At 39.5% G+C, this 12,682-nt stretch overlaps 1 protein-coding gene and 1 long non-coding RNA gene across 2 annotated transcripts in view; one reads left to right on the top strand and one right to left on the bottom strand.

Moving 5' to 3' along the window:
* LOC139943859 (uncharacterized) overlaps positions 1–12,682 on the bottom strand; it is a 295,369-nt gene that overhangs the window by 217,039 nt on the left and 65,648 nt on the right. The gene's annotated exons all lie outside the window — the stretch shown is intronic.
* The window catches only part of LOC139943853 (DNA-dependent protein kinase catalytic subunit-like), a 77,640-nt gene that overhangs the window by 60,663 nt on the left and 4,295 nt on the right, over positions 1–12,682 (top strand). Inside the window, exons 75-85 of the mRNA XM_071940702.1 lie at positions 595–757; positions 1,666–1,835; positions 2,825–2,947; positions 3,784–3,957; positions 5,281–5,475; positions 6,807–6,875; positions 7,470–7,608; positions 8,166–8,233; positions 8,708–8,928; positions 9,842–9,937; positions 12,078–12,167. Coding sequence (XP_071796803.1) covers positions 595–757; positions 1,666–1,835; positions 2,825–2,947; positions 3,784–3,957; positions 5,281–5,475; positions 6,807–6,875; positions 7,470–7,608; positions 8,166–8,233; positions 8,708–8,928; positions 9,842–9,937; positions 12,078–12,167 — 1,508 coding nt within the window. The remainder of the gene's footprint in view (positions 1–594; positions 758–1,665; positions 1,836–2,824; positions 2,948–3,783; positions 3,958–5,280; positions 5,476–6,806; positions 6,876–7,469; positions 7,609–8,165; positions 8,234–8,707; positions 8,929–9,841; positions 9,938–12,077; positions 12,168–12,682) is intronic.

The raw sequence follows: 12,682 nt of genomic DNA, 5'->3' as shown, positions 1-12,682 counted from the left end.
GGTAATTACTCAAAATAATTATTAGCATAAAACCTTTCTTGGTGACAAGTAATGGGGAGAGGTTGATGGTATAAAAAATTGTGAGAAACGGCTCCCTCTGAAGTGCCATAGTTTTCGAGAAAGAAGTAGTTTTCCACGAATTTGATTTCAAGACCTTAGATTTAGAACTTGAGGTCTCGAAATCAACCATCTAAACGAACACAAATTCGTGTGACATGGGTGTTTTTTTCTTTCATTATTATCTCGCAAGTTCGTTGACCGATTGAGCTCAAATTTTCACAGGTTTATTATGTTGTGCATATGTTGAGATACACCAACTGTGGAGGCTAGTCTTTGACACTTACCAATAGTGTCCACTGCCTTTAAGGACACAAATGTCACAACTGGGACCCGAACCAAAACTCTGCTGATCAGAAACACTGAAGCTTGAGTTTGGTGCTCTTATCCGCTGGACCACAACATGTTGTTAAATAGCTTCCTTACTCAAAGTTATCACATTGTTTTCCAGCATCTCTCCACACTACAAATGAGATTATTACACAGTCTTTTTTGAATAGTTTTGCTGTAATCTGTCAACTGTTTTTCTCTGTACAGATTTGTAGTACACTGTTTACCAAGGCATACAGTGAACTAGATCAATCTGTTCAACTGGCCGACAGAGATCACGATGGTTCCACAAACTCAAAGACAAGTATCACATCAGCGTATATGGCACTAGTCGGCTTCTGTGATAAGATGCTACGACTACAGGACTCAGGTGAGAATTGTTATGCTTTATTTCATCAATTCATTCATTCATTCAACACGGGACTATCGGATGATGGCCCTCCAAACACGTTGCTCTTCCATTGCTGTATGCAGCTCCTCTCATGGCAGGCCAGAGTCCCAGCACAAGGTGGTTTGTGGTCTGCCACGGGAACAGTGTCACTGATGAGTAGGGGCCCATAGCACCAGCTTGCTCACTGTCAGCTCAGTATGTCTGAGGCAGTGACCTGCTAATCTCAGCCTTCTTTTCCTAAGTGCTAACTCTTGATAGTCAATTTTAGAGCTCCAGGTTTTTGCTATGCCCCTCCCACTCATCTGTTTTATACAACTGATCATTCTTGTATAGCAGCCGTCCAGTCCCTTCTCGAGACGACTGGTTAGTGTCCATGACTCACATCCATACAGCAGTACTGATTTCACAGTGGCAGTGGAGAACTTCACTTTCAGGAGCTGGGACATCTGACTGATTTCATCGAAGCTGCTGATTAAACCTTCATTTTGTTTTCTCAGTGACAAATTTGAGTTCCAAGTCCCGATATCAAACTAGCTGCTTACATGTAGCTTTAGTAAATTGAGGACAATTCTTGTGATTATTTAGTTAAGGTTTTTCTTCTCAAACTTAAACCAAGCCACCTCCAGGTCCCAATTTCATAATGCTTCTTAAGCAGAAAATATTGCTAACAATTTTCTGCTAAGCAAAAATTAGCAAGATACTAGTCACAAACTATACTTCTGACATGCTAGTTGGGTGGTAACCTTATTCTGGTAAGCAGAATTTTGTTGTGCTTATATGTAGCTATTTTGTGCTTATAAGCAGCTCTATAAAATTGGGCCAGAATACTACGGTCCGTTTATGCAAGATTTGTAAAGCCATATTTGTCTTGCGTTGATTTCTTGCAGGGGACGTTTCCATTGCAAGCCTGCCCTCAATGGATGCCTACTCTCAGACAGTGGTCCGGTATACTCTGAAAGCAATGCATTATGGGTCTGATGAGGCAATGCAGCGTTATCCTCGCTTACTACAGCTTGTAGAATCCTGTCCAGAGTCAATGCAGCTTATGATCGAAGAGGTAGACCCAATTTATCCCTTACTCTGTGTGTAGTGAAATGAATATCTGGTCTCAGAGCTCCCTTAAAGGCAGTGGACACTATTGGTAATTACTCAAAATAATGTTAGCTTAAAAACTTACTTGGTAACGAGTAATGGAAAGCTGTTGATAGTATAAAACATTGTGAGAAACGGCTCCATCTGAAGTAACGTAGTTTTTAGAAAGATGTAATTTTCAATGAGTTCGATTTCAAGACCTCAGAATTAGATTTTGAGGTCCTGAAATTAAGCATCTGAAAGCACACAACTTCGTGTGACAAGGGTGTTTTTTCTTCATCATTATCTCCCAACTTCAATGACCAATTGAGTTCAAATTTTAGCAGGTTTGTTGTTTTACGCATATGTTTGAGTTAGTTGAGATACACCAAGTGAGAAGACTGGTCTTTGACATCTACTAAAGGTGTCCAGTTTCGTTATTTGGAACTTCTCTTAGAATCCGGTTTAGAGATTTTGCCGCTAATGGTCCTTATTGTCCTCTCAGAACTTGAAAGTCATTAGTGCAGTTTGTATGGGTTTCATGAAATTGCTTTTGCCTGTTTCTGAGCTCCTAGTAAATGAGGCTTATTGACCAAAAGTCTTCAAAGTATTAGTTTGGCAAAAGGAAACATTCATTTTCAGAGTAAAAGTTTCATTTGTTGATTGTTATTGTTATTTTGTTGTTGTTACTTTTCAATTGTATTTTTTTTTTATATGAATTTTTATCATGAAGTATGAAATTGCAATTGATGACCTTATACATGTAGTTCTGAGCAGACATTAGTATCATGTACAAGCTCCTTGCACTGATGTCGTTACATTTTGCTTTGTGTGCCCATATTTCAGAAGTCAAAATGTGCATCATAATTCAGATAACATCTAACTGCTTGCTGCCTAAAACGTGCAATGTACAGGCTGTATATTTAGATTCAAACATTTGAACTGCATCTTTCTATCGATCCATTTAACGTACAGGTATCTGACGTCCCATCCTGGATGTTCATTGGTTGGATCAGTCAGATGGTTGCTCTTCTTGACAAATCAGAGGGCCCAGCAGTTCATGGCATCTTAACGGAGATTGCCAAGGAATACCCACAGGTTGGTCAAGTTTTGCTTGCTGGAAAAGACCCTATTCACAATGTGCAGCGCACGTACACGCGCGTCTCCTGTCAGCCATTTTGTTAGTAAAAATGTGCTCAAAAGAATGGACTCCCAAAAATTGTTCGGAGGTGCGTAAACACCTGTACCATCCTATTGTTTGACACACAAGATGTTGGTCAGGAGACGCGCTTGTAAGTGTGCTGCGCATTGTAATTCAGGGTTGTTATTAAATAATTTTTTCAATTTAAAACCTGGTACAAAAAGGTAGTAGGGTAAGTCACTACAGAATCTGTCAGGCAACAAGGATAAGAGGTTTACATTCGTCAGACCACAAAAAAGGTTGTATGTAAAAGTATGAACTTAATTTATAGAACAAAATTTTGGAGTCTGAATTAATTGCATTCCCCTCGTCCTGCCCGGAGGGTTAAGTATGGAAATATGAACAGACCCCGAGGGACATTCTCGATCGCCATGCACCGTTACTTCTGTGCATTAGTCCCTTTTGCCTTTATGCCAAGGGAATTGTTTCTTTATGATTTTCTACCGGAGGCCAATTTTGTAGAGCTGTTTAAACAGAAAATATTGCTGAATAGTTTTCTGCTAACCAAAATAAGCACGATACAAGCCAGTTGGCACATAGTAGCAGAAAATATTGGTTAAAAACTGTCTGCTAAGCAGTAATGAGCAGGATACGAGTCACAAATTATACACAAGACTTGATATGGACTGGTAAGCTTATTCTGGTAAGCAACATTCAGTTTTGTGCTTAAGCAACTCTATCAGCTTAGTTTATCGGTTTTACAAATTAACTCTGTTTTATTCTTTCAAACTAGGCTCTGTGCTACCCTTTCAAGATTAGCAGCGAGTGTTTTGAGTTTGACAGTTCTGCCGTCGGCAAGAAGAACCGTTCTGCCGTTGAGAATATCAGAGCTGCATTAGAGACAGTTCCGCTTGAGAGTTTGATTGCAGCGCTGGAGCAACTCAGCAATCCAGAATTTGTATTCAAGGTAAAAAAAAATGAATATTCCTCATCCCCGATGCAAATTTAACATCTATTAAATCGTTGCAGTACCCGCTGCTAAAATATAGCATTGGAATTAGCCACTGGGAAATCTCGGTGGTCTAGTTGGTGAGACACTGCTCTAGAATTGCAAAGGTCATGGGTTCGAATCCCTCCCGAGCAATATGCAAGTGATTTGTTTTCACAGAACTCTGGAAAGTACTGAGTTTACAGTGCTTACCCAATAAAAACTTCAGACTTCAGGCCTGGAGCCTTTTATTAGGCATCTGAAAGCACACAAAGTTGAGCAACGAGGGTGTTTTTTCTTTCAGAGTTCTCTTGCAACAACAATGGCTAATTGAGTCAAAAATTTCACAGGTTTGTTTTTGTATGCATATTAGGCCTGGGCGAATTATTCGAATATCCGGTTAATGGCGAATAGGTATTCCTATCCGTAACCGCGAATGCCTTTTTTTTCTTAACCGGATATCCGCAAAGGGCGCGAATAGCTATTTATAAATTGGATAGTTCTGTAATTACAACCAAGTAACTGGATATTCTTTAATATCCGAATATCCGCGGACGTCGGGCGACAACTGATATGAATGTTTTGTCTGAATCCTTATGAAACTTCTATTAAGACAGCATAAAACAGCATAAATTAAGTATTTAACTATGCTCACCTCCGTGAAGAGTTAAAACAATGACATTTCCGACGTATTTTGTTCAAAGATTACAAAAGTTTTCCTTCACGTAGAGTCAATCACAATCAAAAGAAAAAGCAAAACGCCATCTTTAAATTAGATCCGGTCATTTTTATGAATGAACCGAGTGACACTGTTTAAAACTAATATCAATCCGGCCATAAGATCTCATCCACAAACGAACAGCGCCCTCTAGCGGCAAAAAAAAAAAAAAAAATCATTTATATTGTTGTTTTTTTTAATAGCGCCCTCTAGAATTCTACTATTCGGATATCCGGTTAATTTCGGATAGTTGGCCAGCGGTATCCGAATAACAAAATTTCACTATTCGCCCAGCACTAATGCATATACACTGTATGTTGGGATACACCACGTGAAAATACAGGTATATGACAACTACCAAAGGTGTCCATGGGTGGATTTCACAAAGAGTTAAGACGAGTCTTATCTCGAGTTAGGACGAGTTAACTTAGGACTGGCCATACAATTTTATATCTCCTAGGACTAGTCCTAAGTTAGGGCTAGTCATAACTCTTTGTGATATCGACCCCATTGCCTTTAAGCATAATCTTCCCTACCCACCCAGCAGAAACACACCTGTATACAATTTATCACAATCATTTCAGGACTGGGCTGAGGATGAAATGAAGCCGTTGTTGAGTGCGAGTAAACAAGACAAGACAAAGATTCGTCAAGCCTGTAAAGATATCTACAATCACCTGCTTGATTACCGAGCTGCACCATCTGCCCATAGGGGATCGCAGGATGCTCAGAGCTCTCTTAATGTTGGCTTTGGCAATTACAGACGACGATTTGCTCAGGTAAAACATTCAAACAATCCATCAATTTTTGCCTAGTTTTGTTTTTCTTTTTGTTGTGTATTGATTTTGCCTGTTTATTGTTAGTTCCATTTTTTTTAACTCTGTAAAACTTTGTCAACCTTTTTCATTTTTTTTGTATTCAGATTAAATAAACCATTAATAATAATAATAATAGCAATAATAATAACTTGTCTCAACAACAACAATAATAATAACTACACAGCATTTGTAAAGGTGCACTGAAACTGTTATAAAAACATTCAAGGGCAACGGTCTAGATAGCCTTGCTCAAGGCAGTCGAATTATTCACTCCGTAAAAAGACCGCCATTGTATAAAACCCACCCGTATTCACTCTGCGTATACATCGCACGACACGGTGCCCCCATACACTATCCGCATGCGGAGGCCGTCAGGCCGACAGCCTTGTAGGGTCTGTGTTGAAGCCACTAACCTCATTACTATAATAAGCGAAGAGTTCCCACGGTCGGCTTATTACCATAATGCCCGCGAAAGACGAGACATGTTTACATCACACACCACCACTACGGACACATGATAGGGTCCAAAGGTCGTGATAAGGGAAGTGCGTGATTGGACGTCAAAATGAATAATTCATTTGCCTCACATCCTGTGTTGTCTGATAGGTCTGACGAAAGATATACATATTCATGGGCTGCATACTAGCATATCCGAGAGCCCCCCCATTTTCGTCCACTTGTGGAAATTTTTCAATACAACACATTAAACCCGAAAGTTACAGACCCGTCAAGGCTGTCGGTCTGACGGCCTCCGCATGCGGTTAGTGGTGCGAGTGCGATGACTTGTGTGAACAGTATTCGTACGATCTGACAGTGTGTATACGGGTGGGTCATGCGGTGTGATCGCACGCACCACCAACAGGGTATACGGGTGGGTTTACAGCGGCGTCTTTTCGGAGCGAATAATGCGACTGCCTTGAGCAAGGCTACGGTCTAGATGGAAAAGAGGGAATTCTCAAGTGTTTGGAAAAGCAATTGTGAACAGGTGTGTCTTTAGTTGTTGCTGAGAGAGGAAGATTTTGTGTGTTTTCCTGAGGTTTTCAGGATGTGAATTCCAGAGCCTGGTAGCTATGCTGGAAAAACTCCTATCCTCATAGCTGGCTAAACGAGACTGAGGAACAAGGAGCATGTTGCTGGTAGACCTTATGCGCTGGAGGTCTTTCAGTGTCTGTTTTGAAGATTACATTTCAATCTCATCCAATCTATAGAATAATTTGTATTACTGTGTTTATTAAGCCACCACAACTGTTAGAATATTTGTTAACTCCAATTATACATGGTTTTTGTGCTAGGACTGGCAAAAGAAATTTGATGCAGCTTTTGGCAAAGATGGTTCAAAGATCGTTGATATGCCATGGAAGGTAAGTTCTAATATTGCGGTAATTGACTCTTTCTAGTGGAAGAACAAGGCACCTAAGCAATAGTTTTTTGAAATAATGGAAACATTTCCCATCTTTTCTATGAAAATCTTATATGAAATGACACATTGTCACAAGCAGAAACTGTATTTGAAAGCAGTGTCACATCAAATGTGCTCTACACGGGAACATGGAATCCCCAAATTGCTCAACCAAGACTGCCGTGATAATGACTACATGTACATAGCCCAATTTCATGGCTCTGCTTATTGTAAGCAAAGAGTGCGCCCAATTTCAACGAGTTGCTTGGGCAGAAAAACATGCTTTAGTATTTTCTGCTAAGCAGAAATGAGCAGGATACCCCACACAAGTAGTACATGTAACATGGTAGTTTGGCTGGTAACCTGGTAATTTTGTTGTGCTTAGCATCTTTTTGTGCTTAAGCAGCTCCATGAAATTGGGCCATGGTTATTAGGTCACAATGTATGTGGCTAATGGTTATGGAAATTGTACTCTTACGAATAAACCCACAGTTGGTGGTTTTTTAATTTTTCTAGTTAACTCATACTTGTTTTTTGATCAATGTTATTTTGGTAGACATTTTATGGCCACTTTAGTAAACTGTACAAAGACATGACGGCTAAGCGGAGAGACCATCCTGGTAACCTGAAAGAGTATTCATCTTGGTTTGGTGACTTCCAACAACTTGGCTACGACAGAGAATTGGAAATACCAGGTACGGGCCAAAAGGCAGTCAGACCACTCCATATCCCTCTAGTGTCGTGGCCGAGCGGTCAAGAGCACTGGACCCAAGCTGTGGTGTTCCTGATCAGCAGAGTGTAGGCTCGAATGCCCTGTCGTGACACTTGTTCAATACAATTAAATTAAAAAATGGTTCATTAAAACATGCATCGCAGTTAAAAACTTAATTGCACACGCCAACATCAAATACAGTTAAGAATACATCAAATGGAAAATTAACAAAAAGGAGATAAATAAAACACTTAGCCACGATGCTTCGTCCTTCAGATGGGACGTGAAGCTGTTAGTCCCGTGTTTTGTGTAACGCACATAAAATAATTCAGTGCACTTTCAAAAAGTGCATATTGGTAGTCTCATAGTTCAATGAAGTCCCACATCCTTGCAGGAAAATACTGTATGTTGAAGCGCCTTGAGCATCACTGAGTGACGGATATGTGCGCTATATAAGAAGCCATTAATAATGAAACTAATAATATTAATAGTAATAATTTTATGAATGAGAATGAAACCAATTTTGTTTTGTATACTCAGGACAATATGGTGGAAGAACCAAGCCGATGCCGGAGTATCATGTCAAGATAGCAGGTTTTGATGAAAAGGTACGTTTCACATTTACTTGGAAAATTGAAATGCTTTAAAATTGAAGTCGATTGTTTGAGGATGTCATGGCCGAGCAGTTTTGAGCATTGAATTCAAGTTCTGGTGATTAAAGTCATTGGAGTGTCGGTTGGTATCCCGGTCATGACACTTGTGTCCTTGGGCAAAATACTTCACTACAATTGCTTCTCTTCACCCAGGGGTTTTGATGACAAGGTACGTGAGCAACAAGCAAACAATCAAACATGAAGAAATTTTTGAAAAACATTTTTTCTTGCAAAATCAGAAGGAACACAGTTAAAGTCGTTAACAAGAAATTTTTCTTACGAGATTAATATGAAATATCACATCTCTAAAAATACATAACTTACCGGCAAGTAGATACACACATGGTGTTACTGCAAACCAAATAAAATATTTTATAAGAGCAAGTTATTTAAAATTTATTATTATTATTTTTGCTCTAACACTAACAGGTGAAAGTGTTATCCTCCATGCGGAAACCTAAGACGATAGTAATCCGAGGCAATGATGAACTGGAATATACATTCCTTGTGAAAGGAGGTGAAGATTTGAGACAGGACCAGCGTGTGGAACAGCTGTTTGAGATTATGAATGATATCCTGGTGCAAGATGCTGCCTGCAGCCAACGAGGGCTCCGATTGGTCACTTATCAGGTCATCCCCATGACCCCAAGGTCAGATTACGTCTTTTTATTCAACAACATTGATCTCTTTTATAGAATAAATATTAGTGGCTTCTTATATAGCGCTCAGGTTTGTCATGCAGCGATGCTCATGGTGCTTCAATATTATTACCCCCGGTCACTGGGCCATATGTTTCATTCCTTATACCATCTCAGCTCCCTAGAGAGTATACAGCCTGTGCTGCCAAATATGTAGCGCATTAAGGTGATCAATCATAAGAGCCAGCTCTGCCCTCGGAGGTACCCATTTACCCCTGGGTGGTTAGAAGCTTACGGTTAAGTGTCTTGCTCAGGGACACAAGTGTCACAAGCGGGATTCGAACCCACACTCTGCTGAACAGAAATACCATATATCTTGGCCTCAACGCCCTACATATTGTCTGGCGTGTCAGGGCCTAGCAGTTATGAGCACTGGACTCGAGCTCTGGTTTTTCTGATCAGCAGAGTGTGGGTTTGAGTCCCAGTCATGATACATGTGTCCTTAAGCAAGACACTTAAACATGATGCTTCGTCCTTTGGATTGGACGTAGAGCCGTTGGTCCAGTGTGTTGTGTACAGCACTTAAAAGACACAAGTGCACTTATTAAAAAGAGAAGGGGGTTGGTCCCAGTGTTCGTGGTTTGATTGGCAGCATATTCTGCCTCAGTACCATGTAAACTATCACCCCTCGTGAGCCACTCAGCGTTGTTTGTCAGTCCATCCCTACCAGGGGTTAGTGTTGAGAAGTATCCATGCTACGCACTGCCCATGGTTGCGAGGCTGTTTCTGAGGCCATAGGTTGAATGACAGTTTGGGTTGTAGCTAAAAGCTAATAGCCACATCACCTCTCCTCCAATTTCACTACATTGCAGTCAACAGCTAGAGCCATTGCTTAATTCCTCATTAATTTATTTATTTCTCTCAGACTTGGAATGATCACCTGGCTTCAACACACAAACACATTGAAGGAGTTCCTGGACTCTGCCATGACACAAGATGAACGGAAATTGTACAATTCTAAGTAAGAATCTAACCAATACAAAGAAAGACATTTATTCCTAGGTTGTATTGTACACTTGGGCCACACGACAGCTAACGATTGTATGGCTTCTGACTGACACCCTATGTGTTGCACCCGCCAAATTACCAAACTGGCAATCTAAACGGAGCACATTAAAATCGGGTTGATGACCACTGTAAAGAATAATGAAAAACCACTGTCACGATATATATCTAGAAGAAACTCCTTTAATGTCTGTTACTGGTCATCACTGGTATAAGAATCACGTTACATCAACCATTATCAAAACATTAAGTACTTGTCAATCTTTAAACTATGTACTTACTTTACTGAAGATGTAATGCAATAAACTCAAACTTACTTCTAACAAATAACTAAATTAAATGTACTGATCTCTAAATCTGGTTCAATATGGTTCAAAGAATAAACTTCATAAAACAAACACCTTTAAATGCATACACAATAACTCCTTTCAACAGGTGTTCAACCTATAATCATTACAATCTTGTCCCTGCAGTAAATGATCAAGGCATAGCTAATTAAATATTCACAAGAAAAATAGGTGTTCTTGCCTACAGCTACTTAAGTATTCACAAGAAAAATAGGTGTTCTTGCCTACAGCTACTTAAGTATTCACAAGAAAAATATGTGTTCTTGCCTTCTGATCTCACTTCCTGCCCTACTGCAACACCACCCAATAAACAACTTCAGAGCCACTGGGCTCACACTGTGTGGTCTAGTATAGGAAGATCTTGAACCTCCAATAAACAATGGTCGTTGGCTACCAATATTCTCTATACATGGAGTTCGGTCAAAGTACTGGTTAACAATACTTCCAAACTAAAATATATCTGAAAGAACATTACAGTTCGTTCCAACAAATACTTCAAACAGAAACTAGTAATGAATGTCTATATTACAAATAAAGTACACTTTAACACTTGAAAGCAAACTTAGAAAAGTGATACCTTAACAAATAAAAGTAACCTTTAACTACTAAATAAAGTCCAAGCAGTATTTAAAGAAAGCAATTTCACTTCATCTAAATCAAATCATTATCACTGTCCATTATGACTTAACAAAGGAAACTCTAAAATACATTTCAACTGTCTTCCAAGTCTGAAACAAATCCTTTCTTGATCTTGTAACCTTGGAGTGAAAACTCCCAACTGTCTTCAAGTGACATTGTCTTGATCAAGTTCATAACACAAATCAAATAATGAAGTGCAATAATATAGATAGTTCTATTAAAAAGCACCATGGAATTAATAAAGAAATATAAAATCAACATACCTGTAAAGAATAATGAAAAACCACTGTCACGATATATATCTAGAAGACACTCCTTTAATGTCTGTTACTGGTCATCACTGGTATAAGAATGACCAGACCAACATCCTGTCTAGAGTATCTCTGCTGATGTGGCAATCTTGGACTGATCCATTAATTCTAAAGGTAGGGTCAAAGTTCTATTACAAAATTAAAAGGGGGGGGCAATTAACACTGATAATCCACACACCTCTCTACACTTGGAAGGTGTATCAGTTTTGCCATCTCTACATATGAACAAAGATATTGATTAATAGGGAGACCACCAACATAGGGCTGGATAGCTCAGTTGGTAAACTGTCGGCACGTTAATGTGGAGGTCGATGGTTGGAATCCTGCTACAGTAAATTTCTCAAACCCAAGTTTTTGAAAACATTTTTATTATTATTATATGTTTCTGTTTGTGATTTGAGGCATTTCATGTGTGTTTCTACTTGCCAGTGTGTATCTCCTGAAGGTGACTAGAGCAAGCTAGGCGAAACATTGAGACCAATTAAGAACTCACTCCATGGTAGTGAAGTTTAAAATGATCCACTAAAAGCTAAAGTACTCTTGGATAATTTTCTACCCTCCACCCAGGTAGTATTTAAAACGGCAGGACAGTTCGTTTCAGAACTTGGAGGTTTCCAGAATTTCGAAAATCTACTCCGCGGTAGTAGAATATGTAGAAGAATATAAAGCAAGACAGTTCTCTAATGACAAACTCTACCAAGAAAGTATAGAGACATAAATGGTGTTACCTGATTTTAGGAATATAAGGATGTAAAAATGTTGTCTTATCCACATTAGCTTTCTTCTTTTGTATTTGCAGCCATGGGCCGAGAATGAAACACAGCGAATGGGTCAGCAAGTACGCTGGCAACCAGAATAATCCTGGGGTGCGATATGCCGCAGTATACAAGTAAGATTATTAAACTTAGTACAAAATTGTGATCAGCACTTTTTGGATGTCTGTCCCCTGCCACCTCTCACGTCGACCCTCTTAGTTGGGCTGGGGTAGGGCTGTAGATTCTGGAAAAAAAGAGATGTTGACAAGTTAGTTTATCAAGCTAAACTTCATCATTTTTGAAGAATGTCTGTCCCCTGCCTTTAATCACAACAACCCTTTCTGATAGGCTGGGGTAGGGCTGTAGATACTGGACAAAAAGAGGTGTTGACAAGAAAGTTTATCAACCTAAACTTCAGCATTTTGAGGAATGTCTGTCCCCTACCTCCTCTTACACACAACCCTCTCAGTTAGGCTGATGTATGGCTGTAGACACCAGAACAATGTTTATTTACAAAGTAGTTTAACAAGCTAAACTACATCAATTTTAGGAATGTCTGTTCCTTGCCTGTTCTCACAACCACCCTCTCTCTCTGGGGTAGGGGATGTAGATGAAAAGGACCAAAAGACTTTGAGATATAATAGCGAAA

This window comes from Asterias amurensis, chromosome 11, assembly GCF_032118995.1.
Source record: "Asterias amurensis chromosome 11, ASM3211899v1".
Lineage (NCBI taxonomy): Eukaryota > Metazoa > Echinodermata > Asteroidea > Forcipulatida > Asteriidae > Asterias > Asterias amurensis.
Note: the sequence above shows the minus strand (reverse complement) of the source record. Positions and strands in the feature narration are given on the sequence as shown.